The sequence below is a fragment of the Chanodichthys erythropterus genome, chromosome 13, assembly GCF_024489055.1.
Source record: "Chanodichthys erythropterus isolate Z2021 chromosome 13, ASM2448905v1, whole genome shotgun sequence".
Lineage (NCBI taxonomy): Eukaryota > Metazoa > Chordata > Actinopteri > Cypriniformes > Xenocyprididae > Chanodichthys > Chanodichthys erythropterus.
Window position 1 is genome coordinate 31,342,512 of NC_090233.1, and position 25,614 is coordinate 31,368,125.

The following is a 25,614-nucleotide window of genomic DNA, read 5'->3' on the forward strand; positions in this document are numbered from 1 at the left end:
ATTTTCTAGAGTGAAAATGGACGCCTCACCTTTTGTGTGAAGTACAATAAACGTCATAAAACTCATTTGTATAGTTTTGGCCATCATTTGGACGGTACAACTGGCTTGTACTAATATAGTGGATTAAAATCAAGAAGGCAATATAAGTTATAACTGTAACTGAACTAAACTATACCTGTTCTATCTCCATGCAGCTTATATTTGCAGTTTCTGACATTATAGTGCGTCGTGAACATAGACTGTAAAAAATACGTGAACAATCCTGTCAAAGTCCATAGTCTTTGATCCTGTCACCTGTTTAACGGCTCTGCGGAGAATCAGCTCGTGAAGCTCCGCCCTCTTAGGCCGATCGCAGCAGCTTACTTGCATTTAAAGGGACCACACTGAAACGGCGTGTTTTTGCTCAACCACTAAACGTAGCAATTTTAACATGCTATAAAAAAATATCTGTGGGGTATTTTGAGCTAAAACTTAACATACACACTCTGGGAACTTAAGAGACTAAAGAACCAGATGGCAGCAGTACCAATGAAGCAACCTTTATGACATGCAATGATGCAAACTTTATGACATCAGACACAATCACTTTCCATTTTTCTAACCAGTGTTGGGTAATGCATTACTAAGTAATTAAATACTGTAATTTAATTACTTCTCCCTTGAAAAAGTAAAGTAAGATGTTCTTAATTTTTCTGTAATTTAATTTGTTATTTCTGTTGTAATTGCATTAAATTCTGAATAGACTATAGATAAATTCTACCCAATAATGGGTTTAACATAAAACTGGTCATGGTTGAAATGGGATTTAGAAAGCAATTAGTAGTCAGTAATGCAATACTTTTTAGAGAGTAGTTTAATGTACTAATTAAACAAATTACACTGTTGAAGATGTAATTAGTAGCTAGTAATTAATTACTTTTTTAGAGTAACTTACTCAACACTGCTTCTAACACAGTTAGAAAAAACAGAAAAAAAATAAATAAAAAATAACGAATGGGACAACCAACCCACCTTCAGCAGCAGTAAGATCTTTTTATTGAAAAGATGTGTTACATGACCAAAGGAAGATAAACAATCATAATAACATCAAAACCAATTATGCCACCATACAGACAGTCTTACAATAATAGCTCTCAAATATCCACAAATTTGAAGTTTGAATGATTTTTTGTTGTTTTTGTTGCACTATAGATGTTTTTAAATATACATTCTAAAATTAGAATTTGTCATTTTTGTGACACTTCACAATATGGTATGCTGTATTGTATGCTGAAGAACATTAACCAATAAATTAGTTAATGCATTCTTTATAATTATTTTACAGCATTTAATTATCATTTTTATGTCAATTCCTAAATATTATATTGGTCATTAGTGAATGACTAGTTCACTATGCATTATGAACTAACAGTATAAACATACACAAATGTTAATGTTAAAATATATGTAGAAATTAATATTAATCAAGATTAATAAATGCTGTATTGTCCACTGTTCACATTTGCATTACCTAAGGTATACCTACAACTTTATATACAACATTACAGTAAAGTGTTATGCGAGTTTCTATATTATAACTTGTGTGTAATTTTAAATAAAATACAAAACAGTTCTCTAATGTCTTTGAAACAGAAAATATAACAAAAACAAACATTTAAAATCCCACTCAAACACCATAGAAAAAAATACTATGAAGAATTAAAAAAAAAAAAAATAGTGCAATCAAAGAAATACATTTACAAGCCAAAGATTTGATAAATTCACCTGGACATGTAAATATTTTACAGACGCAACAAAATAGCCTACAAACAGTAATAACAGGTCACTGTTTTGAGTCACAGAGACTAAGATTGGTTTATTTTTCTCCTCCTCTTTTTCTATTCCTCCTCTTTTTCAACATTATGCTTTTTAGGCACCTGAAGATAAAAATGTAATTTATAACAGGTCAAATAGTATTTGTAGCATCACATATCTGATAACATCATCTAATATGTCTTCTCAAAAATTCATTCACATTCCTGTAACAATTTACATACGTACCTTTGGTGTCTCTGTGTTTTTCTCACTCGTTCGACCTTCCAGTCTTACTCTGAGTGGAGGTCTGTCATGGGAAAAATACAAAATTTTAGTTTAAATTAAATTTTTCCAAATTTTTTTTCTTATCATCACATGTGTACATACATGGCAATTCTTTCTGTAAAATATCTAAGCATACCCCGAAGTGGTTGTAGAATGGGGCTTGAGGCTGTCGTTGAGATACGTGTTTGCTTCTACAGCTTTGCGCCTTTGGTTCCTGCTCTTCACCTGCTGCTCAACATTTGTGTTCTTAGTGTAACTGTAGGCAGAGGGCGGCCATTGGTCCAAACCTGAGGTGCCTCTCTGCCACCCCTGAGCCGTCTGCTGCAGGAGCTCCTCACCTGGGTCAGCTGCAATTAGGTATAAAGGGATGGATGAATACATACTGATTTTAACCACATACATATTTTATAATTAAGAAAAAATAATAAGTGGATTACAAAGTTGAGATTGTGTTAATCTATTTTGGTGGCTCACCTTGATGTCTCACCCTCCTCTGCTTCTCGGGAGATCTCCTCTCCTGGGCCTCTTTGGTGATCTGGTCTGGTTTTTGTTGAGACACTCCATCCACGGAATAAGCTGTCTGGGGGCGGAAGTCACACTTGTCCTGTACAGTATAACAAAATTGAGCAGTATCAACAAAAGCCTCAATTAAATGGTGGGCTCTATTTCTACTCTACTTTCACAAAAATTCTTAAACATACTAGCAGAAGTGAATCACAAATGATGCAAAACTAACTATATATAAACAAGTGCAATTGTGTGTATACAAATGTATTAAAATTTAAATTTGAAAGCTAAATTTACACATTTCTATAAAATGCTTACACATCTAAAGGGTTTTTGTTTTACGTGAGCTGTGCAATTAAAACTGTGCTATGCAATATGAGAAGAGTCACCATTAAAATAGGACAGTAAAAATTGAATGAAATAATTTTTACAAATCGTTAAACTATATGGCCATGTTCACATTGTGAGACTTAATGCTCAATTCCGATTGTTTTGTATAACTGTTCACATTGCTGTTTTAAATGTGGCCAATATCAGATTTCCAGTGTGACAGATCATGGTTCTGAACTGACCTGCATGCACAAAAAAAACAATACAAACGGGGTTGCCACGTTTTTACCACAAAATCCACTCAAATGCTTCTCAAAACTAGTCCAAAACTAGCCTAATCGTGTTCCGCAGGGAATCCCTGTAAAAATCGTGCTCTGGGAGTTACATATCACGGTCACTTCAACCCACAGTGACACTGAAGAAGTAACCCAATTCTGCGAAAAAAAAAAAAAAAAACACAGCGCGCTGTTATACTGAAGTAAACACGGAGGGCATTAAAGTAAGCAATTATGCGTTTATTTATAGTGTGATCTGCCATGGAAGCCAGCGAAATTATGCACACTTGTGCAGGCAATATGAAAAATAAAGACAATGATGTGACAAAAGAAAGCAGTTTTGAAACTTTTATGATACGAGGCCTCATGTTTTGCTTGTATTATAGAGCTGTCTCTGTCTGACATATCACCGCCCTTCTACTGACTACCTTTTGCAACTGTCTTGTCGTTGGGTATGTAAAATCTTTGAATAGACTCCTATGCTTTCTATAGACTCCTATAAATAAATGAAATGAATGAAAGAATGAAATATGCATCGTGATCAATGTTGATCTCAAGTGATTTAAAAATCATATTAATTCCGATATGACTGTTCACACCGCGGTCGCAATACAAAACATCTGGGGCCGTATTCACAAAACATTTCATTTTACCACTAAGAGTTCTCCTAAATAGCAGTAAAAGTTCTTAGTTAAGAGTTTTCTCTTAAAACCTATTCACAAAGCTGCTGAGACAAACTTTTACTAAGGAATAGACAGAAGTCTCAAGCTAAGAGTAAGAGCGGGGTTGACCTCGTTGCTATGGAGTAAACACACAGTGATTGGCTGATGGGGGAGGAGTCAGTGATTTAATCATAGAAATATTGTAGAATGAGGTGTCATGTTTCCATATGAAAATAAAGGTTTTAAAATACAAATGTTGCCCTATTCAAATAAATATTTTTTTAGTAAAAATGTTGCCATAGTTAAAATAAAATTTTGCCATATTGTTGCCATAAAGGTTTTAAAATGTAGACTAAGGGTCACTAAATAAACTAGTAAATACAGTTAATTGTGGACCGCCTCTTGGACGTCTTCATCTCAAGAGAATGCAGAATTCAAGCGACAAATTATGTTTTATAAACAAAGTTTGGGAGGAATACATTCAAACGTTCTTACTAATCAGCTCGAGAGGAGGAATATATACACAGACGACAAACGACTCGCCTATAGTGACTTCGACAGTTTTCTGCATCCCTCCGCCAACCTGCTCCTCACTCTCGGCTGGGGAGGGAGAACTTTGGGTTTGTGCTAAATTCTGATCTCGGAGCCCTCAATCCCCTTGGACAGCACACCAAATATGCTTATTATATATACATTTTTTACTCTATTCTATCATTTGTAAGTGTGAATTCATGAAAACCACTGCCACAGGTAATCAGACAATATTTATTTATTTGTTAAAGATCTATTTTTGGCATCTCATTGTAGATTCAAATCTATAAATCAAAATGTATTGCATTTATGAAGAAAAGGTTCAGCACCCAAGGCTCTACCGCTATTCCCTCAATGGTGTACAGTGTCTTTGGGTGGATTAGGACGGTTTGTGATTTGGTCTTAGTGATTTAGGAGTCCTCTTGACTACTCCTAACGTTTCACAGATTTAGGAGCTAGTTTTAGTGCTAAAATGCTTTGTGAAATACTCTTAAAAAATTTAGGACTCCTATAATTAGGACTGACACACCCATTATTTTTAAGAGTTTCTCCTAAAATCAACGATTTAGGAGCTACTTTTAGCCTTAATATGTTTTGTGAATACGGCCCCTGACCTATATTGGATTTAGTACCACATAAGCTTTGTTCAGACTATCAGTCCAAATCCGATATCATATTCTATTGAAATCCGATCAGATTTAGTCTGAAAGGCCAAAAATCCTATTCAAATCGCATTTCTGGAAATCTGTTTCAGTCTGATCAGATTTCGTGTGGTTTATGTGACTTTCTCTTACAACGTAAAATGTAAATGTCAGATGTTGTTATAGGAAACATACTGAGAGTCGCTGCAGAAACAAGGCTGTGTTGTTGCAAAGTGCCGGATGAGCAGAAATGAGCAATAAGCTATTACTGAGATATACTGAGACTGAGATATACACTCACCTAAAGGATTATTAGGAACACCTGTTCAATTTCTCATTAATGCAATTATCTAATCAACATGGCAGTTGCTTCAATGCATTTAGGGGTGTGGTCCTGGTCAAGACAATCTCCTGAACTCCAAACTGAATGTCAGAATGGGAAAGAAAGGTGATTTAAGCAATTTTCAGCGTGGCATGGTTGTTGGTGCCAGATGGGCCGGCCTGAGTATTTCACAATCTGTTCAGTTTCTGGGATTTTCACACACAATCATTTCTAGGGTTTACAAAGAATGGTTTGAAAAGGGAAAAACATCCAGTATGAGGCAGTCCTGTGGGCGAAAATGCCTTGTTGATGCTAGAGGTCAGAGGAGAATGGGCCGACTGATTCAAGCTGACAGAAGAGCAACTTTGACTGAAATAACCACTTGTTACAACCGAGGTATGCAGCAAAGCATTTGTGAAGCCACAACACGCACAACCTTGAGGCGGATGGGCTACAACAGCAGAAGACCCCACCGGGTACCACTCATCTCCACTACAAATAGGAAAAATAGGCTACAATTTGCACAAGCTCACCAAAATTGGACAGTTGAAGACTGGAAAAATGTTGCCTGGTCTGATGAGTCTCGATTTCTTTTGAGACATTCAGATGGTAGAGTCAGAATTTGGCATAAACAGAATGAGAACATGGATCCATCATGCCTTGTTACCACTGTGCAGGCTGGTGGTGGTGGTGTAATGGTGTCATGGATGTTTTCTTGGCACACTTTAGGCCCCTTAGTGCCAATTGGGCATCGTTCAAATGCCACGGCCTACCTGAGCATTGTTTCTGACAATGTCCATCCCTTTATGACCACCATGTACCCATCCTCTGATGGCTACTTCCAGCAGGATAATGCACCATGACACAAAGCTCGAATCATTTCAAATTGGTTTCTTGAACATGACAATGAGTTCACTACACTAAAATGGCCCCCACAGTCACCAGATCTCAACCCAATAGAGCATCTTTGGGATGTGGTGGAACGGGAGCTTCGTGCCCTGGATGTGCATCCCACAAATCTCCATCAACTGCAAGATGCTATCCTATCAATATGGGCTAACATTTCTAAAGAATGCTTTCAGCACCTTGTTGAATCAATGCCACGTAGAATTAAGGCAGTTCTGAAGGTGAAAGGGGGTCAAACACAGTATTAGTATGGTGTTCCTAATAATCCTTTAGGTGATTGTATAACTAATACGCTAACTTTGAATCCAGCGGAGACGACTCATACCAGCCTCCTATGTTTCTGTCATTGCCTCATCATAGTCCAGTGCTGGCAGCTACACACTGTCATGATATAAATAAGACAACATCTGTATTGCAAACCCCTCCATGTTGCGGTTGTTGTTGTTTTTTGGCGTATACCTACCAACGCAACGTCATTGCCATAGAAACCAATGCAGATATTCCGGAAAATGAAAAAGCGCCATGGACACACAAATCGGATCTGAACAGTTGCGATACACACTGTGGATGTTAATAATTTTAGATCAGATTCCAATCGGATACACAAATAATCAGATTTGGACTGACAGTCTGAACAAGGCTATATGGAAGTGGCACAAATCGTAATTGAAAAGATCAGATTCCACGTAGTTTGTACTGTTCACACTCTCATGGGGAAAACATATGTAGTCACATGTAGGCAAAAAAAAAAAATCAGATTTGGGCCACATTTACCTGCAGTGTGAACAAAGCCTATGTGTAATAAAAATGTTCTCCAGATTCGTTTACACCGCACTCTCTCATCTCATATCTTTTCTTTTGTTTTGGTGCATAAATGTATTTAATTATTCCAAGAATACAGCTGTGACCCGCACTCAAAAATCATTTAGGCAATTAATTTAATATTTTACCACATTATTCACAGAAGAATAAAACACAGAAGTTTCAGCTCACAGGCCTTCCTAAGTGTGTTAAATGCTCTAATCCCTCCATCCACTATTTAAACAATTAATTATCAATCTCATCAAAATTGAAGAATGTTACAAATCACTCACTTGATTGTGTTAAACAATAATTATCCTCACACTAACACTAACAATTTACATGCAACACAGGACACAATACTCATGAAGTTCAAAATACAAAGCACAATCCCACATTAAGCAAGACAACACAATCAAGAAAAATTAGCCAATTAGACAAAAAAAACAAAACAAACTTACATATCAATTCAGTAACTACACAGTAGTGAAAAACCTAATGCCTGAAGTCATCAGAAATACATTGTTATTACATTGACACTACCATGCAGAGGTGGTGACATGAATAAAGAATTATTGAAACGAGAAGCATTTTGGATCTATAAATTGAAATCACTGGCTCCTAATGGTATGAATAAGGAATTTATTTTTTTATATGATGTAGAGAAAATTGCATTACATGATTTTTACAAAACAGTGTCACAAAATAAACTGAATATAATGAATATAAGTGTGAAAAAAAGTTGATTAATGACAATGTATTTCTGATGAAATCATTATCTTCAGTCATTAGGTTTTTCACTACTGTGTATTTACTGAATTGATGTGTAAGGATTTTTGATCTAACTGGCTAATTAATGATTTTTCTTGATTGTGTGATCCTCTGTTATCTTGCTTGGTGTGGGATTGTGCTTTGTATTTTGAACTTCATGAGTATTGTGTCTTGTGTTGCATGTAAATTGTTAGTGGATGCATTTAATGGGATGGTATTGTGTGAGGATAACACAATTTAACACATTCAAGTGAATGATTTGTAACATTCTTCAATTTTGATGAAATTAATAATTCATTAATTGTTTGTTTAAACAGTGGGTGGAGGGATTAGAGCATTCAACTCACCTGGCCTGTGAGCTGAAACATCTGTGTTTTATTCCCCTGTGAATAATGTAATAAAATATGAAATAAAGTGCCTAAAAGATTTGAGTGTGGATCACAGCTGTATTCTTGTAACAAAAATGTTCTACAATTACGCCATTTTTAAAAAGTCTTCTTTAAAGTTTCCCCCCCTGTACGTATGTTCAGCTTCTTTGCCTCTATTTTATTTGTAAGGGCTGTTATGTTCTGTAAAAAAAAAAAAAAAAAAAAAAAAAAACACACAGACACACACAGGTTGTCATACCTGATGGTGAAAGAGCACATCCTCTTCCAAAGCAATGCCACAAAACTCACAAGGAATGAGCACGTCGCCCTCAACTGGGCTGGAGGAGGAACTGTAGGAGAGCGGAGAAACAGAGAGGGGCAGGGTGGGCGGACTGGGTGTGTGGGGAGGAATGATATGACCAGCCCCTTGAGTGATGATGTCTTCATATTGAAGAGAGGGAGCTTGTTTACTGAAGGAAGCAATAGCAGAGGCTGGGCTGCAGCCAGTCTAGAAGACAAAAACAGAATATTTACATTATGCTGGCCACTAAAGGCAAAAATCTAAAACAAACGACAAATAACACTCCCCTCCTCTACAGCCTCAAAAAGAGGAGAAGAATCTGATCAGGGTTCGGCCTGTGGGAGAAACTAGAGGACTGAAATTCGAGGAGGTTCCCATGGAAACTAAACACCACATTGTGAAACAATACAGACCTGAAGAGAAGGAATTAAGTGGGAGATTCAACATCAGTGCTGACATTACAATGGCCTGCCATGGAAAACATGGTTTATGTTGTACTCTGTTAGCGTATACATGTAAAGGGCACTCAAAATAGGTTACTCCAGAGGCTCCAAGTACCACTGTGGCTGATGCAACTTCACACTTGCCAGCTCTATCAAGACAAGAGGCCTGGCTTAAATATCAAGCCACGAGGGAGTGTAACGTGATGGAGTGATTGAGGCCTCATCACTTACCTGGTGTAAGATAAGGTCTTCCTCTGGAAAGAGCTCTTCACAGAACTCGCAAGGCAGCATGATGTTTGAGGAGGGGCTTTGGCCTGGGGCCGTGTTGGTTTTAGGGGGTGCAGCAGTGCAGTTGTTGTTTGTGTTGGAGGAGAGTTGGGAAGTGAGATTGCTATGGGCTAGTGTTCTTCCCAAGTGGCGGTCCCACACATCAGTCCACACGCCCTCCTGACGGGGGTCCTCCAAGTCACCTTCACTCTGCAGACTGAGGGCCAGCATGTAGTCCAGACTGGAGGACTCATAGTCTGGCAGTTGTCCCAGAGACCACAGCAGGCTGTTGTTGTTCCCCTGCTCTGTTTCCTGATCCAGCACTGAGGAAATGAGCAGACTGGAAGGTTAGTTTTTTCCCCAGCATCCTGTTAATACCCGATGAAAACTCCCATCATATTCTACAACATGTTTAAAACCCATTATGTTTCTTAGGGGCAAACTGATATTACAATTCTGCAGTACTGACTTGATACAGTAAGCCAGTTATTTTTGTTATGGCCAATATACAAATTCTACACCATTACATATTACAATTAAATTTAATTAAGTTCAAGCATTTCCTGAAAATTGAACCCATGATCTTACCACTGCTAGCGCCATGCTTGACTGTTTGGGCTACAGGATTTAGTCTAAATTACTTCGGTTTCAATTTTTAGAATTTATTTTCTATCATTTTAAATGCTACAAGTTTAAGCATAACAACATAATGTCCAGTATAAAAAAACATGCATTCATTTTGAGATTTAATAACTCAATGTTATTAAATTTCTAGTGTTTTCAAAGATTTAAATGAGCATTAGAATTAGATAACCACAAAAGTAATCTAATTGCATCTTTACACCGCTGAGTTATTTCTGCTCTGGCCTCAGAATTCTGTGTAAATACGCTGCATAAAAGACTAAATTATTCCTGCTCTGATCCACCTCAGCCTCTACTATAACAGTATATGCAGTTAAATTGCTGTGTAAATGCATTTATGCTACTTCAGAGCAGCATTTCACACTTTGTGTAAAGACACCTAATTGCCACTTCAGAAGGTCCTTTGCAGTATAAATTTGGCATAAATGTAAAAATAAAAGGAAATGAGCATGCACAATTAAATATCCACTATCAACAGTTTTGATCAATTAAAAATGATCTATTATCTGCAGATAATAGTTATGGTACCGATATATTACGCATCACCAGTTTATTGTACTGTAAACATTTTTTTGTAAACAAAGACAGGACTAAAACTGCCAGAGTGATACATACAATAAGCAAATTCACTGTTCCTTGTTTCTATGTTTCTCCTGGTTCCTCCCCTCACTGTTCCTCTTGGGCTGTTATGCAGTCTGTCCTCCAAAGGTCGTGGTGGCCCCCTGCGGTCTGCAGCCCCTGTGTTGTTATTATTGTGGCTCCTCTCCTGGGCCCTCAACAGGTTATGGATGGAGTGTGCCTCAAACCATGCTCCAGGAGACTGGGACACTGCCCTATTACTGTGCCTCTCCTGAGGTGGAGTCAGGCTTCCGCAAAGGGCTGGATGGATGTGTTGCTCTCTCAGCATAACGTTACACTTGCAGACAGGGCAGGGCTCGGTGCGGGTGCCGCAGTACTCCTCATGCTCTTTAGCCTGATAGGAGGCCAACTCCAGATCACAGAACTGACACGGGACCAGTCGATGACTGCATTCTGACCTCTGAGAGGGGCAAGATGAAGTCAAATTTACAGAACTCATTAACCAAAATTGTTTATATTGCACAACAGTACCTGGTGGGTCTCCATGAACCTTTTCTCTATCTTTAATCCACATTTGCATTGTTCCTGTAAAAAGAGTTGTAGACTTAATACAACTTCAAATATTAAAATATTCAGCAGTCTGGAGAGAAGGAGAAAATTTCATTCTGCAATATACATAATATGGACTATATTTAATTTTACAGGCCTTTCAATACTACATGAAACTGAAATTTTGCACTGGTGCACATCTTCAGAAAAGAGATGTCATTGTGAGGGAGAAGTTAAGGTAATGTTTTTGTTTAAAGATTACGTGGGCACATAATTTTGTTTGATTTAAGTTTGATTTCATAGTGACTCTAAAGTGATAGTTCATTCCAAAAACCAAAGATCTTTTAAAATATGTTTTAGTGTTTTTTTTAAAACAAACAAGGAAAGTCAATAGTGTAGATTTCTGTTTGGATCCCATTGACTTTCAATGTCTGGACAAAAAAAAAAAAACAACAACAGTTCTTCAAGATGTCCTTTTTTTTGTATTCTTCAGAATGAATAAAGTACATACAGGTTTGGATCAGATGTATCTAAACATATCTATTTTTTACAACCCATGTTTTGTTTTTTTGTCGACTGGATTTTTTTGGAGAGTTACTCAACTCTGATCCCATCAAACAAACTGTACTTACCCTTCAAAGTCTTTTTTTAATTCAGAATTTGTTTTATTCATGTCTACAGTACTCTATGGTCCATAGGTATATTATCACATACATTATCACATATACAGTCAATTAATTACACATCATGGCTGGATCGTACCTCTGCATGATCCATCTCTTTGTGCTGCACAAGCTCGGCATGAGGAAAAGGCTCCTGGCACACCTCGCAGAGAGCAATATTCCGCCGACAGTGAATCTCATGTGTTGTAAAATTGGCTTCTGGAATATCATGCTTGCTAAAAACAGAGAACATATCATAATTAGTTGGTTGGCACACTGTAGGATCAAAGGATTGATCTATAAACACCACAATCGCCATTGTTTCCTTGACTAAGACAATTAACTTCTGCAGAACTGTCCATGTAAAAAGCATAACAAAAGTTGCTTTGGATGAAAGTGAGTCAGCTGAATTCCTCAGTAGTCATAATAATCAGGAAGGGAAGACAACTGCAGTACAGTCACAAGGGTTGGTGGGAGGGACTGGGAGCAGTAAGTGAAAGAAGAAGGCTGTCTAATAAACCGAAACTACAAAAAAATAAATAAATAATAATAATAATAATAAAAGATTCAACGGTATAGTTTACCCTGGGTCTTCATTTACTTCCAACCCTGTATGACTGTCTTTCTTCCATGCAACACAGAAGATGATGTTAGGCAGAATTACATTCGCATTCATTTGAATGGGAAACGTTGAAATGAAAGTGAATGGTGACTGAGACCGTCATTCTGCTCAACATTCTGCTTTGTGCTGTACGGAAAAAAGGCATGTGGGTAAGTAAATGAAGAGGCAATTTCATTTTATTTATTTTCTCTTACCAATTACTGCAGAACTGGGTATTTTCCTCGGCCATAGTCTGTGTGAAGAAACAGAAAACTCGTTAAGCGCGTACCTTCCTCCATGAAACAGAGTTTATGGCTTAATAATAACATGATAAAAGGGGAAAATACACCGTAGGGAAACTAAGATCGTATTTCGCTACACTTCTACATTTAAATGAATGTCTTCGTTCAGTGTAAACATCAAACAGTTTGTATGGCGGAGTTATTTTTTCTCTATCTTTACCAACAGACAAGTAACTGCAAGAATTAGACAAACTAACATTACTTGCCTTATCTTTCGCTGAAGCTTGTAAGCGACCACCTGAAGCTGCAGTTTGGGTAACTTATACAAGTAAACTATTCGCTAGTACTTTTGGTCCTTTTTCTCGGTCCAAGAGCGAGTATGTATTAAAATAATTACTCAATGATATGAAGACAGTTCAGGGTGTTTTGTCCACACATCTGAATAGGCACAATGGTGTTTGAATAGCTGCTTTAAAGTCTGTCTAGTTTTATCTATCTAAATGTCTGGGCTGCCATCTCGAAGAGTGTCCATTGCCGGTCAGCTATAACGCTCACTAGTACTGTCATGAGACTCGAGTCATTGGACTCTGTAAATCTATACAGAAACAAGAAATAAACTACTACTGGCCTGAGGTAGATATTTGCTAGCTACCGCAATTATCAGTTCAGCTTTCGTTTCGTGAAACAGTATCAAGAGGCGGCATCCGTGAAAACAGCAACACTGACAGATGGTGACGGAGATATTATTAATATTTTCAAAATAAAAGACGAAAATGAACGTCAAAATCTAATAACGATAAATAAACAATGGAGAAAAGTAGCTCTACTGAAAATTATGATACATCTATGTTTGACGTTTTATTTTGAATGTTCTATTTTTTCTGTTGTAAACAGCAGAGACGTGTATTTTCTTATAGTTTCTTACAATGCATGTTCTGTGGTGTTAATAAAACCGTGTATTATTGCTTTCAGTGGATGATTTTATTAATTCAGAAAGAATACATCGTTAATAAAAGTTTTTGGCAGACTTTAGGCAGTCAATTTCAGATTTTAAAGACCAACTAATTTAATCTGTCTTTATTATCTCTAGATTTGTAATTGTTTTCTATTTTTTTTTTCGATTATGCATCCTACGTTATTGTAGAAAAAAAACAGAGGAAAAAAACATTTAATAAACTGATAATGTAAAATACTGCCCATACATATTTTATTTATTTTTATTTATTTTTACTAACTTACCCATATATATGGCAATGATAACACAGCAAAAACTTTTATTCTATCTTTTCTTAAAGCACATTAACGTTTCTAGTTTCACAAGTTTTGTAATCATTCGATTCGCCCCCTAGTGGCCGCCACCATCCATGATCAGCTGGAGAGAGCACGACGCCTACTGTTATTCACATTTCTGAAGAACAATATAAATAATAACAATAAATTATGATTATACTTATAAATGCACAAGGCAAGAACGCTGAATGTATCTGATATTATGTTTCACAGCAGTGCAGGAGATTTTATAATGTTCGTTGGACCATAATATGGTAGGACATACGTGATTTTAAAACATAACAATGTTTATTTTTCTGAAATTAATCAGAGATCCCAAAAACAGTAAATGCACCGTGCAACTATAAAACCTTATTAAGACGATGGCCTCATTTTGTAAAGGTTATCATGCCTATGTAAACATTAAACAATGTGTGTGTTTATATGTATTTAACTTCACATATTAAGTTAACGTTAATCCTTTTATGTGATATAATGTAAAATCATGTGTTTTCAACCCCTTTCAGTGAAATGTGTAGAAAGATACGTGTCTCATTGGTCACATGCGCGCTCGGGAATAATGGCTGCACAGGAACCCTCACCACCATCTTCATTAGAAGGCAACAAACCTGGCTTCCCCAAGAAAATACTCGCCAACAAGCTGGAGGACAAGCATCTGTGCAATATATGTCTGAAAATCCTTAGGAGACCGTTTCAGGCGCAGTGCGGACATCGTTTCTGTTCATATTGTTTTACTAAAGCAGTGAGGTAAGCGTCATTCAGTCCAGATGGCCCACCTGACACGACACTACAAAAGATGAACACGACCTGTCAGGCCTCCCGTGCCATTTTTATGGTATATTTTATGAGTATAGAAACAGTAAACATTGCTTCATATCGGGGAACTTAAATAAATGCAGGCGGTCATGTTGTGTTCGCCTTCTTGTTTCGCTGGGCGAGCTGTAAACTACAATAGCCAGACTGTTGCAGCTATTGTTAAAATCAACTCATATTATGTTGTGTCTTTGTATTCTTCAGCGATTTCGTTGAGCTTGTGTGTATGAAACCTTTTTTTTTTTTTTCCATCTCAGCTCCGGACCACAGAAATGCAGTGCTTGTATAAAAGAAGACATATTTGAAGAACCAACATCGATTTTAAAACATGGCTGTGTAAGTATTTGCTTTGTTATACAGTGAGAATTAAGTTATATGAAAATTATAGGAATATATTATTAGTGCTTATTACCTTTCTAAAAATAAATAGATAAATACAAATAAAATTCATTGTCATTCCACCAAAATGCCACAGCTGCTAAATTGTAAAACCACTATAATCTATGTCATTTTGTTTATTTCGGACTTTTTTTGGTGGTTAATACAAACTGTAGTAACAATTTAGACAGAAGCTGTTGCTTGGTACATTGTGGGAAGAGTAGTTGGAATTGTGGGGATACCACATCTATAATGATAATGACAGAAGAACAGTATCATTTTTTCCACAGCTTATGCGTAATGAAAACATTGATGGCTAATCAGAAAGGTCTTCAGCATTTAAAGAGCCAGACAACATAACTGCAGTTCAATAATATAGTTCTTGCAATGGTTTGGTGTGAACTGAACTTTAGCCATTTTTCGCTGCTAGTAATGAGACATACAAGTTGAAAGGAGATCCTCCTTTTAATATGTGCCATTTCTTTTAGGCTTTTCCTGATAATGCTGCCAAGAGAGAAGTTGAAGCTCTTGAAGCTGTTTGCATCAATGAGGAATGTAGCTGGACAGGCACCATCAAAGAATATGAGGTACTGTGTGTCCCTTCCCTGCTTTGAAAAAACAAACAAAAAAACAGCTTAAACCAGTCTTGCTAAGCTAGTGCTTAGATGCTTGGAAAGCTGATCTTTCAGCCTGACCAGCAGAAAAGTGCCCTATACCCACCAACAATCCCACTTTACCAGACTGGGAGATGACTAAAGCTGGCTTCACACTATACAATTTTGGCCATGATTTGGCCATCAGAGACAAACGTTAAGAATGCTAAAAGATTCCTCTGATCCTAAGCCAAAATCTAAAGTCTTTGATCACTAATTTAACATGTTCACCAACAGCCAAATAATGACCATTACCATCAGATTTTATCTCCTACGAAATTCTGGCAGCGTCAGAAGATTTGTTGCACAGTCCTGCAGTGTGGCTTCTCTTATCACAACATCAAATCAAAAACAAATAGGAGTGCAACAACAAACCACCACTTGCTCCATACACATCGTCTTCATTTTTTTTCCCATTTTTCTTTTCAAGACAAGCCATGATCAAAATTAACGCTAGAGATTGTTTTTGTTTGCTAGAAACCATTTTAGTCCCGCATATAATGCTGCTCACAGTCACCAAATATGTCATGGATTGATGTAAAACTCCGGACAAGTCTTCTTGCATGCATCCATTTTGAAGGCGTCTTGACTGCTGTAACGTCTGAAATGAATGATGGCAGAGATTCTGCATTGACATGGCTTATAGTGGGGATCATGTCCTGACAGTCTGACAAGCAACAGTCATAAATGACTATTATTAATTGTACAGTGTGCACCCGGCTTAAGACCAACAAACCATCGTAAGCTGTTTTTTTTTTCTTTTCAGAAGAGTTGTTTTGCATTTTACGTACACTGACTTTTAAAATTACTTACAACATCTGAACGGCTCTTCATCTCCCAAAGGCAAACCATGAAGGAAAGTGTGACTACAGGATCCTTCCCTGCCCATCATGCAAAGAGCTTCTGAGAGCCAATGAAGTTGAACGTCACAATGAGAGAGAATGCCCAGAAAGGACTCTTAATTGTAAATATTGCAAGGAGCCTTTTCATTTCAAAAACATAAAGGTAAGACTTTTTTTCTTATTAACATTAAAAAGTATAACCACAGAGCTGTTTTTCTGAACCTGTTAATTGTCATCCCCTTTGTGACCATAGATCTGAACTTAAATGCTAAAGTTGGTCTCTTTTTAAAGACAGTAGGCAAAGTATTGTGAAAGTGAAAGCACTTCACAAAATTAAAGTGTCAAAACAAGTTATAGAAGTTTAATTTTACTGTAAAACAAAAATACTGAACTAAACCATTTTTATACAAAATATTTTACAAAGATTTAGACCATATGAAAGCCAAATGTCAAACGATGTTCTTTTCCAAATGTGAAGTTATTACAAAAATTGAGCCTGCTCAAAAGTTTTAAAATACTGTTTCCATTGTAACTCAATGTCTAATTTCAAAATGTTTTTCACAGGATGAATTTTGAGTGTTTTAAAGGATTAGTTCACTTTAAAATGAAAATGTCTCTAAGATGTACTCACCCTCAAAGCCATCTTAGGTGTATATGACTTTCTTCTTTCTGATGAACACAATTGACGTTATATTAATAAATATCCTGACGCATCCAAAGTTTATAATAGCATTGAACAGGACCAATGAGTTTGAAGCTCAATAAAGTGCATCCATTTATCATAAATGTACTCCAAGTGATGCATCCGTGTAAGAAAAATATCCAAGATATAAAGTAAAATATCTCGCTTCCGCCAGACTGCCTTCCATATTCAACTTACAATAAAGCGTAACTGACGAGACGTCAGTTGAATACGGAAGACGTAGGACGTAGTGTAAGCACCTGGAACTACGAGAGGCTAACTTTCTTCCTAAGTTGAATACGGGAGATATTTACTTTATAATTTGTTAAATATGGATATTTTTCTTACACAAACGCATCGCTTCACTTCAAAAGACCTTTATTAATGGAGTACGTTTATGTTGGATGGAGGCACTTTCTTGAGCTTCATACTCGTTGGTCCGGTTCACTGCCATTATAAAGCTGACTATAAAGTCAGGGTATTTATTAATATAACTCAGATTGTGTTCATCAAAAAGAAGAAAGTCATATACACCTAGGATGGCTTGAGGGTGAGTAAATCTTGGGGTAATTTTCATTTTACAGTGAACTAATCCTTAAGCCTTTGAATGATACCTAATTTATTATGATTACTAAAAGATGTGATAGGAAAAAAGGCAACAAAAAGTGTTCCAACTGTACTGCTACCATGATACTGACAGTTGAGAATAAGTAATCAAGTATGAAAATAATCCATTATTCTTTCACATGGCCTTCTTTTAGTCTTTTTACAAAAGCAGAGTTTTGGATATTTTTGTGGCACTGCTAAAGAATTTTTTTTTTTTTTTTTTTAGGCCCATGATGAGATATGCCCTAAATATCCCATGATTTGTGAAGGTTGTGCCAAGAAAAAAATTCCAAGAGAGAAAGTAAGTAAATAGTATTTAGGCTGTTTACATACTGTTGTGCTTATGTTGTGTGTCTACTAAAATATTATTATTTTTTTTTTTATATATATATATATATAAGAGAACATTTTTATAAAGACTGTTTTTTTTTCCTATACAGTATGTGGACCACATTAAACTGTGCACCAAATTCAGAACACCTTGCAGATTTCATGTTGTAGGCTGTGATATGACGGTAGGTAAACCCCAATTTTATCCATCCATCAGACATATTCATTTCGTTCCATGAATGTTTTTATTTCCTATAGGTGGAAAAGGAGAAGATCCACGACCATGAGCAAGCCTGTTCCTATGAGCACTTAAACCTTCTGCTGCATTTCATCATGGGCATCAAGGTGAACTTGGAGAGTCTGCAGCCTCAGAATTTGGAGCTGGCCAGCCATAAGATCCATGAGCTGCATCAGTCTCTGCGGGAGCTGGAGCTGAAGATGGGCCAGCTGAGTGGAGCAGGGGCTCCCGTGCAGGGGGCCTGCGCACCGCTGCCTCTACCACCGGCTCCAACGCTGGGTACTTCTTTCACCCCCCTCCCTACTGCTGTTGGGGCAGCGTTGGAGCTGCAGCTACACAGCGAGAAAACCAAAGTGGTGGAGCTTAGCCGCCGCTGTCAGGAGCTGGAGCTGAAGGTAAGCACCTTTGAGAACATCGTCTGTGTGCTTAACCGTGAGATGGAGCGCTCCGCCACCACCATGGAGGCCTATAACCGCCAACACCGGCTTGACCAGGACAAGATTGAGATACTCAACAACAAGGTAAAGTATTTGTTTAATATGAAGCAGATATTACTTTTTTTAGCCAGATATATTGTTCCCTTCAATACAAGTTTTTTTGTGCAGGTACGGCAGTTGGAAAGGACGGTGGGCCTTAGGGATCTCTCCATCGTGGAGATGGAGGCAAAGATGAGGGAGATGTCTGCTGCCACATACGATGGTGTCTTTGTTTGGAAGATCTCTGACTTCTCGAAGAAGAGACAGGATGCTGTAGCCGGACGGGCACCTGCTATGTTTTCACCTGGTAGTTTTATTTTGTAGATTTCTCTTTACGGTTTAATATTAATTATTAAGAATATTGTGATGGATTTTCACTCAAAGAGATTATATATGAACATTGTGATATGGCATCTCACTCCAAGGCGGCCTGTTGTGTTTTACAGCATTTTACACAAGCAAATATGGCTATAAGATGTGTTTGCGCATCTATCTGAATGGGGACGGGACGGGACGTGGTACTCACTTGTCTCTGTTCTTCGTGGTGATGAGGGGACACAGTGATGCCTTGCTCAAGTGGCCTTTCAATCAGAAGGTCAGTCTGATCAGCTTATAACATTGTGTGTCTGACCATTTTTCTTTCCTGAAATCCTGATGGACTTTGATGGAAGTGCTGCTGCTTTTTTTTGTACTATTTATTTATTATTATAACATGCAAAAAAGGCAATTTGTGGTATGACTCCACAATAATGTAATAACATTCCTAAATTAATAATTGATGATATTTGTTAAAAAGATGTTAAAGGGATAGTACAAAAATGAAAATTCTGTCATCATTTAATCACCCTCAAGTTTTTCCAAACCTTTATGAATTTCGTTCTTTTGCTGAACACAAAAGACGATATTTTGAATGTAGGTAACCAAACAGTTGATGGGTCCATTGACTTCCATAGTATGGGGGGAAAATACTATGGATGTCAACTATTTAACTGTTAACGACATTATTCAAAATATCTTCTTTTTTGTGTTTAGCAGAAGAAAGAAATTCATACAGGTTTGGAAGAATTTGGAACAGAATTTTTATTTTTTGGTGAACTATCCCTTTAAGAAAATATACTATTCTTCTAAGGGTACATTTACAATGCAACGATGTACAAAAAACAGAAAAAAAGTTTTTCTTTATACAGATGACGTTATCAAAACTATCCCCGTTCACACGGATTCGTGAAAATGACTAAAAACGCTGTATTACACATGCCAGACAAGTAGTTGATGTCGTCATTTTGTAAAGAGAGACTACACGCCTGCGCATACACATTCTTTTACAGAGCACTCGCGCCAAACACGTGTGCCTATCCACCTTATTTTTACAGTTTACTACACATTCATATTCTTGTTATTTTCCTATAGCGGCTAATAAATCGGAGGTCTTGCACATTTACAGAAAACACGGTGGATAGACTAAACATGTAATACGTGTGTGTGCATAATGTCACTGTTTTCACAAATTCGTGTTTTTGCAGTTTACATGGAGATGACGACTTTAGAATTTTCAACTTGCATTTTGAAACCCGTATTCAAAAGTTTGCAAAGCTGAGTTTTCAGCAGCCATTATTCTAGTCTTCAGTGTCACATGACCCTTCTGAAATCATTCTAAAAATAAACAAGCAATTTTGTTTTTGATGGTTACCACCACATGACATTGGTAGTCATCAAATTTTATACCATTTTCAGGACTTCTTGTCTTTAAAAAATGGTATGTTTTTCAAATCCATGTGAAACCAACATGGATACAAAGATTAGATTTCTAAGAACTTGGCACATGTGTGTCAAACTAGATTAAGGCATTATTTCATTTTCTTTTTTGTGGAAAGTATATCATGATTCACCCACATTTAATTGTGTGAACATGGCCATTTTCATCTCTTTGTTTGTTTCTTCCACTGAATAATGAATGACTGGCTTCAGTTTTGCATGTATTCATATCTGTCTAATGTCTTTTTTGGTAATTCAAAAGTTTATCCAACACCTTGGTCCTTAGGTCACACTCATGTTGTTGGATCAGAACAACAGGGAGCACATCATCGATGCCTTCCGGCCAGACATTTCCTCTTCCTCCTTTCAGAGGCCTGTGAGTGACATGAACATTGCCAGCGGCTGCCCTCTCTTCTGTCCTCTTTCCAAACTAGACTCCAAGAACTCCTACATCCGAGATGACACTATCTTCATCAAGGCCATTGTTGACCTCACAGGCCTTTAATGTGTCAGATGTTGCTGCTCCGCCATACTCCTTTCTCCAGCCTGTAGTGGTTCCCATGCAGTACTTTTTTTCCTGAGGCATGTTTCCTCAGTCTGAGCTCTTTGCCGTGCTTGGCTGAGCCCAAAGAGACTACGGTACCCAGTGCAATACTGCGCTGGGCGTGACGCCACTCTGCATTATGTACCAAAATCGTTCCCAGAGTTTGTGCAGTTCTACTGTAATATAGTTATCCTTTGGGAACCTCTCACTCTCTCGTAGTGGGATAGCTGTCAGCTGTGATTGTAATGTAACTACTTGCCTGTGCCATAGATGTGGCACCTTGCCTTTTATAGAGATTGAGAAGACTTTCTCCACAAGACAGACGTCATTTCATTTCCAAGCGCTGAGCTTGTGTCGTGCTCACTATTTGGGTACTTTTTACTTTCCTTAGTGTTTGAGCTACTTGTAAGTGAATGTTTCATGCATAGATGGACATGGAGTCACACTAATGAATGATGTCGATGCGTTCATTTTGCGACCGCATAGTTAACTTGCTTCATACTCTGAGTAAACGCATCGACAGTCTTCTGACATTCCCTTTTAGCATTGTGTGCCTCGAATGTTTCTCGTTTTCATTGGTTCTCTGTAGTGGTGGACATTGCTTGAATTCCCAAAGTCCCAAGTGCAGAATTTGGGTTTTGATAACCTGCTTGTGAGTTGAGGAGTTTGTGTGTGCCGTGTGTGTGTGTGAAGGTGTGACTTGATTTTTGGCCTTCGTTTCCATTTTCGGTGTTCTTTGATGTATTAGTTTGCATGTTGGATCTGTGGAAGATACATTCAAGTTAGCAGCAGACCAGGTTTACACCCTGAGCCTGAGAAGCGAGGGCAGTTTCATTGTAAAATCACAGTCGAAGACAAAACAACTAAATCACGCTGGTGTTAAAATCATCCAGTTTTCCTTTGGACCTCAAATGCCTCATCAGCCGACGTGGTTATACACGAATCAAAGGCGCAGCCTTTAGCCTAAAGGTAGTGTAAGTAGGACAGATAATCTCATGTGCTTTATTGTGACGTGGAAAGGCTGATGTTTGTTAGCATTTTGATGTTTTCCTGTGTTTTTGGGTGTTCTGTTGATATTGTGTTGCTTTAGGCAAACATTATGGATGCCATTAAAATTATATGACTTGCTTCGGACCATGTCGATCAGTATAAACCAAGCAAGTGTTTAAGAACTCGTAGTCCGTGATTCCTGTCGTCTTTATCCCAGAAAGACTGTGGGGTTTGCATTCTGTAAATGTGCTAGAAAATGAGGAATGTGATTTGTTATGCCATTTTGAAGTAGCCTTAGTCCTTAATAGACAGACAGTTCAATGCATTTTATTCATGAGATTTTTTTCTTTTGGTTTATTTGCAACCAGAGAAGAAATTTATTAAACTTATACAATGCATAACTCCTACATAAGGGCTTTTAGTATACAGTATGTCTTCCATGTAAGCTTTTCAGTCTGGTTATTTTCTGAGATGCTTTTTAAAGATGCCTTTATGCTAACAAAGCACCTGGACCCAACCTATTTTCAAACCAGTTCCCACAGATATCGAAACCTCTCTGTGCATGAGATGTTTTGATAGAGAAGAAAAAAAAACATATTGTAAATTATTGGTTTACTTTGTAGACCAACATTTTATTTGTATTCTTTACCTTTTTATCTGTTGATTGAGATTCAGTATATGACAGTTATAAATGTGAGTGTGGTATATTGTTTAAGTATAAATAGATAAACTATACAGTGTACACAGTTTTACGACTGGTGTAGCTGTGGATATAACAAATATGAATCATAAATATATATTATAGATTTATATAGATAATAAATGTACTATTTCCTGTTGGGATGGTTTCAAAATGTGTTCGGGCTCATTTTGGGCTTTGGTAAGTTCTCCTTCACTTTGGCAGCATCCTCTGAGGGAATGAGATTTCGAAAGATCATCCGGTTTTTCCTCACTCTCTCAAGAACCTGTCTACATGGCTAAATCTCACCGCTGTAGATTTCCCAGCTTGCTTTTTGCCCCAATGAGATTTCAAAGTACTTGTGTGAATAGTTCTACAGGTGTGATGTGCCTCTGTAGCATAACTGCTTCTATACAAATGTTCTCTATACATATCTTTAGCTAACATTGCATGTGGCCAGGGTGTTGTATTGTAAATCATATTAATAATATTCTTTAGGATTTTTGGAAAACATACTTATTATTTTGCTATTTTGAGTAGCAGTCACTTGATTTAATAGTAGTAGTGCACACATTTTAGCTTGTGCAATTATACAAGTGTCCTTCCTGTTCATGAGTGTAAAATCTACTTGTTTGCATTCACTCGATCTGGGCTCACATTCATACACTGAAGAGGTAAATAGGAAATGCTTGACCTTGCGTGGGTGAGAACCCTCTTTATCTGTAAGAAATAATGCGTTAAGTGACTTGGGTTTTATTTTTGGATAAGCATACACTACACTAGAAATGAGCTATTTTTTAAGTTTTTGCATACCGTCGAGATTAAAACTCACAGAAATAATAATTTATGGAATCCAGGACTAATTTTTTTTTTCCTTTATCAGCTGACTAAGATTTGTATACTTTTACTTCTGTAAACTTTTTATTCCTGAGGTTGCATTTCATAGAGGTTGCTTTAATAATCAAACTTTCTACGTAACTTTGTATGCCTTTCTCATGGTGTCTCAGTGCCACTGATCTTCCTGATTCTGTTTTACAGAGCTAGAGATGTTACTGTGAAGGCACTGTGGGTTTCTTCCGCAAATTGTGGTAGTTGATGTGCCAAGGAAGGAACCTCTGTGTGATTCATCCTGTGTTTATGGTTTAATCCTCAGTGATATCTAAAATAAAGTCTTTTCTGTTCTCTTCTTTCTCCACTCTTCTATGGTCAAAAGTTCTGTTTTATATCACACATAACCACATGGTGGTGCTCACGCACCATTATTCATTATGTACTATGATACAGGGTCATTTTAAGAAGATAAGCAGACAGTTATTTCCTGTTAACTAATGTGATTATTTTGTACATTGTAATGAGTGAATCGAAGGTACATGTCCAAACATAATCTCTACATCACGTAAATGCAATTCTCACTCTATTCCAAGAAGTACGAGTCGGTTATGGGGGTGTAATAAAAGGGCTCCTCAGACTGATGGCTTTCACAGAGTCCAGTGAAGTGCTCTTGAGTTCAGGGTTTCCCTGTTGGACTGAAAGCTACAGTACGAGGTGAAGAGGGTGATGTCTGAGCAATGGCACTTTCAGTCAATCTCACACATCTGAAAGTGGTTTGGTTTATCTGGTTAAAAAGTATTCAGTTGAAATCATGGTGATATAATCTATGGAAAAAGCTGTTTTTGTTGTTCGGTAATCTAAAAAAACATTGTAGGGGGAAAATGTACTAGATCTTTGTGTTTATCTCCAGAATTGTATAAAAAAAGAAAAATTTCAAGACAGCCAGTCATGATGCCTAATAGCATAAAGTGGATGAAATATGGGCTTTATGAATTTGATTTCAACATGTCAAATGAAAGTACAAGCTGGAATAAGAGGGCTTTTTTGTACAAATAAAGGTTGTTTATTGGCATCGATGGTTCCATGTAGAACCTTTTAACATTCATGGAACCTTTCCATTGCACAAAAGGTTCTTTATAAAAGGTTCTTCACACTGAGAAAATAATGGTTCTTTTACTGTTTACTTTAAAGTTATTTGTGGAAGCCTTTTAAACTCTTAAATATATTCAGACCACTTTGTCACAAATGTAAATGATGTCAGAATTGTCAATTTTGGGTGAACAATCCATTTTGCAAAGCATTTTGCGTGCATATGCTACATTATCCGCACCACCCCCTCCCCGCTTGTTCTGGCAGAGAAGGGCAATGGCAGAGATCTTCCCACTAGACAATCTTCAGTTAGGCTTTTCGTCCATGACTTTTCCCATGGGCAAATATGGAGCTCTGTATCACCGTTAACAGACCCTAATCTGAGGATTAACAAGGGATACCCTCTATCACAGCTTCCTCTCTGTGTGTAGTCAGCAGATAGAAAATTAGGGTCCTATAGGAACAAATCCGTCCAGTGCTAGAGGCTTGTCAGTATGGCTTGGTAAAAACATAATTACTGATTAATCGCAGTTACTTCATTTGAACCATCCTGATGTTGTTTCCTAAAATCATAAGATCAGTGGTTGCATGATAATGCATTTGTACACCACTTTCTCTCCTGCAGATGTGATTGCATTCTGTTGATCTAATTAACTTCAGTTCATAGATAGGGCCATTTTGCTCCTTCACATTTTGCCAATTCACACATTCAAACATGAATTTCTTTCTTTTGTAAGCACAATAGGCATAAATGCTGAAATGAATACTTGTTGAAATGGAATCAAATTGAAATCCAATTTTAATTTAATTGAATCTGTATTGATGCTCAGCCTACTTTTCACTAATTATAAAGTTGACCATTAAAGCTCAAACTAATGTCAGGCACAAGTATCAGTTTTCTTTTCAGTATCATAATGTTGTTTGATTTTACCCTCACAA

At 37.2% G+C, this 25,614-nt stretch overlaps 2 protein-coding genes across 4 annotated transcripts; one reads left to right on the top strand and one right to left on the bottom strand.

Annotated features, from left to right (window-relative positions):
- Positions 1-1,022: 1,022 nt before the first annotated feature.
- trafd1 (TRAF-type zinc finger domain containing 1) lies at positions 1,023-14,595 on the bottom strand. 3 transcript variants are annotated; one of them, XM_067405736.1, is made up of 12 exons: positions 12,746-13,189; positions 12,453-12,490; positions 12,221-12,384; positions 11,737-11,872; positions 10,957-11,010; positions 10,462-10,885; positions 9,169-9,527; positions 8,453-8,701; positions 2,554-2,683; positions 2,216-2,426; positions 2,041-2,101; positions 1,023-1,916 (listed from the first exon to the last, which is right to left on the bottom strand). In XM_067405736.1, exons 3-12 carry the CDS (start codon positions 12,310-12,312, stop codon positions 1,878-1,880), a joined length of 1,755 nt encoding a protein of 584 aa, XP_067261837.1. In that variant the 5' UTR covers positions 12,313-12,384; positions 12,453-12,490; positions 12,746-13,189; the 3' UTR covers positions 1,023-1,877. The 3 variants fall into 3 exon arrangements, with proteins under 3 accessions (XP_067261837.1, XP_067261839.1, XP_067261838.1); XM_067405738.1 differs by lacking the exons at positions 12,221-12,384; positions 12,746-13,189 and adding an exon at positions 14,378-14,595; XM_067405737.1 differs by lacking the exon at positions 12,221-12,384.
- traf2a (Tnf receptor-associated factor 2a) lies at positions 13,841-24,331 on the top strand. Its single transcript, XM_067405739.1, has 11 exons — positions 13,841-14,023; positions 14,276-14,516; positions 14,840-14,918; positions 15,449-15,547; positions 16,457-16,618; positions 17,970-18,044; positions 18,184-18,258; positions 18,332-18,832; positions 18,917-19,094; positions 19,234-19,382; positions 20,829-24,331. Exons 2-11 carry the CDS (start codon positions 14,329-14,331, stop codon positions 21,045-21,047), a joined length of 1,725 nt encoding a protein of 574 aa, XP_067261840.1. The 5' UTR covers positions 13,841-14,023; positions 14,276-14,328; the 3' UTR covers positions 21,048-24,331.
- Positions 24,332-25,614: the final 1,283 nt, after the last annotated feature.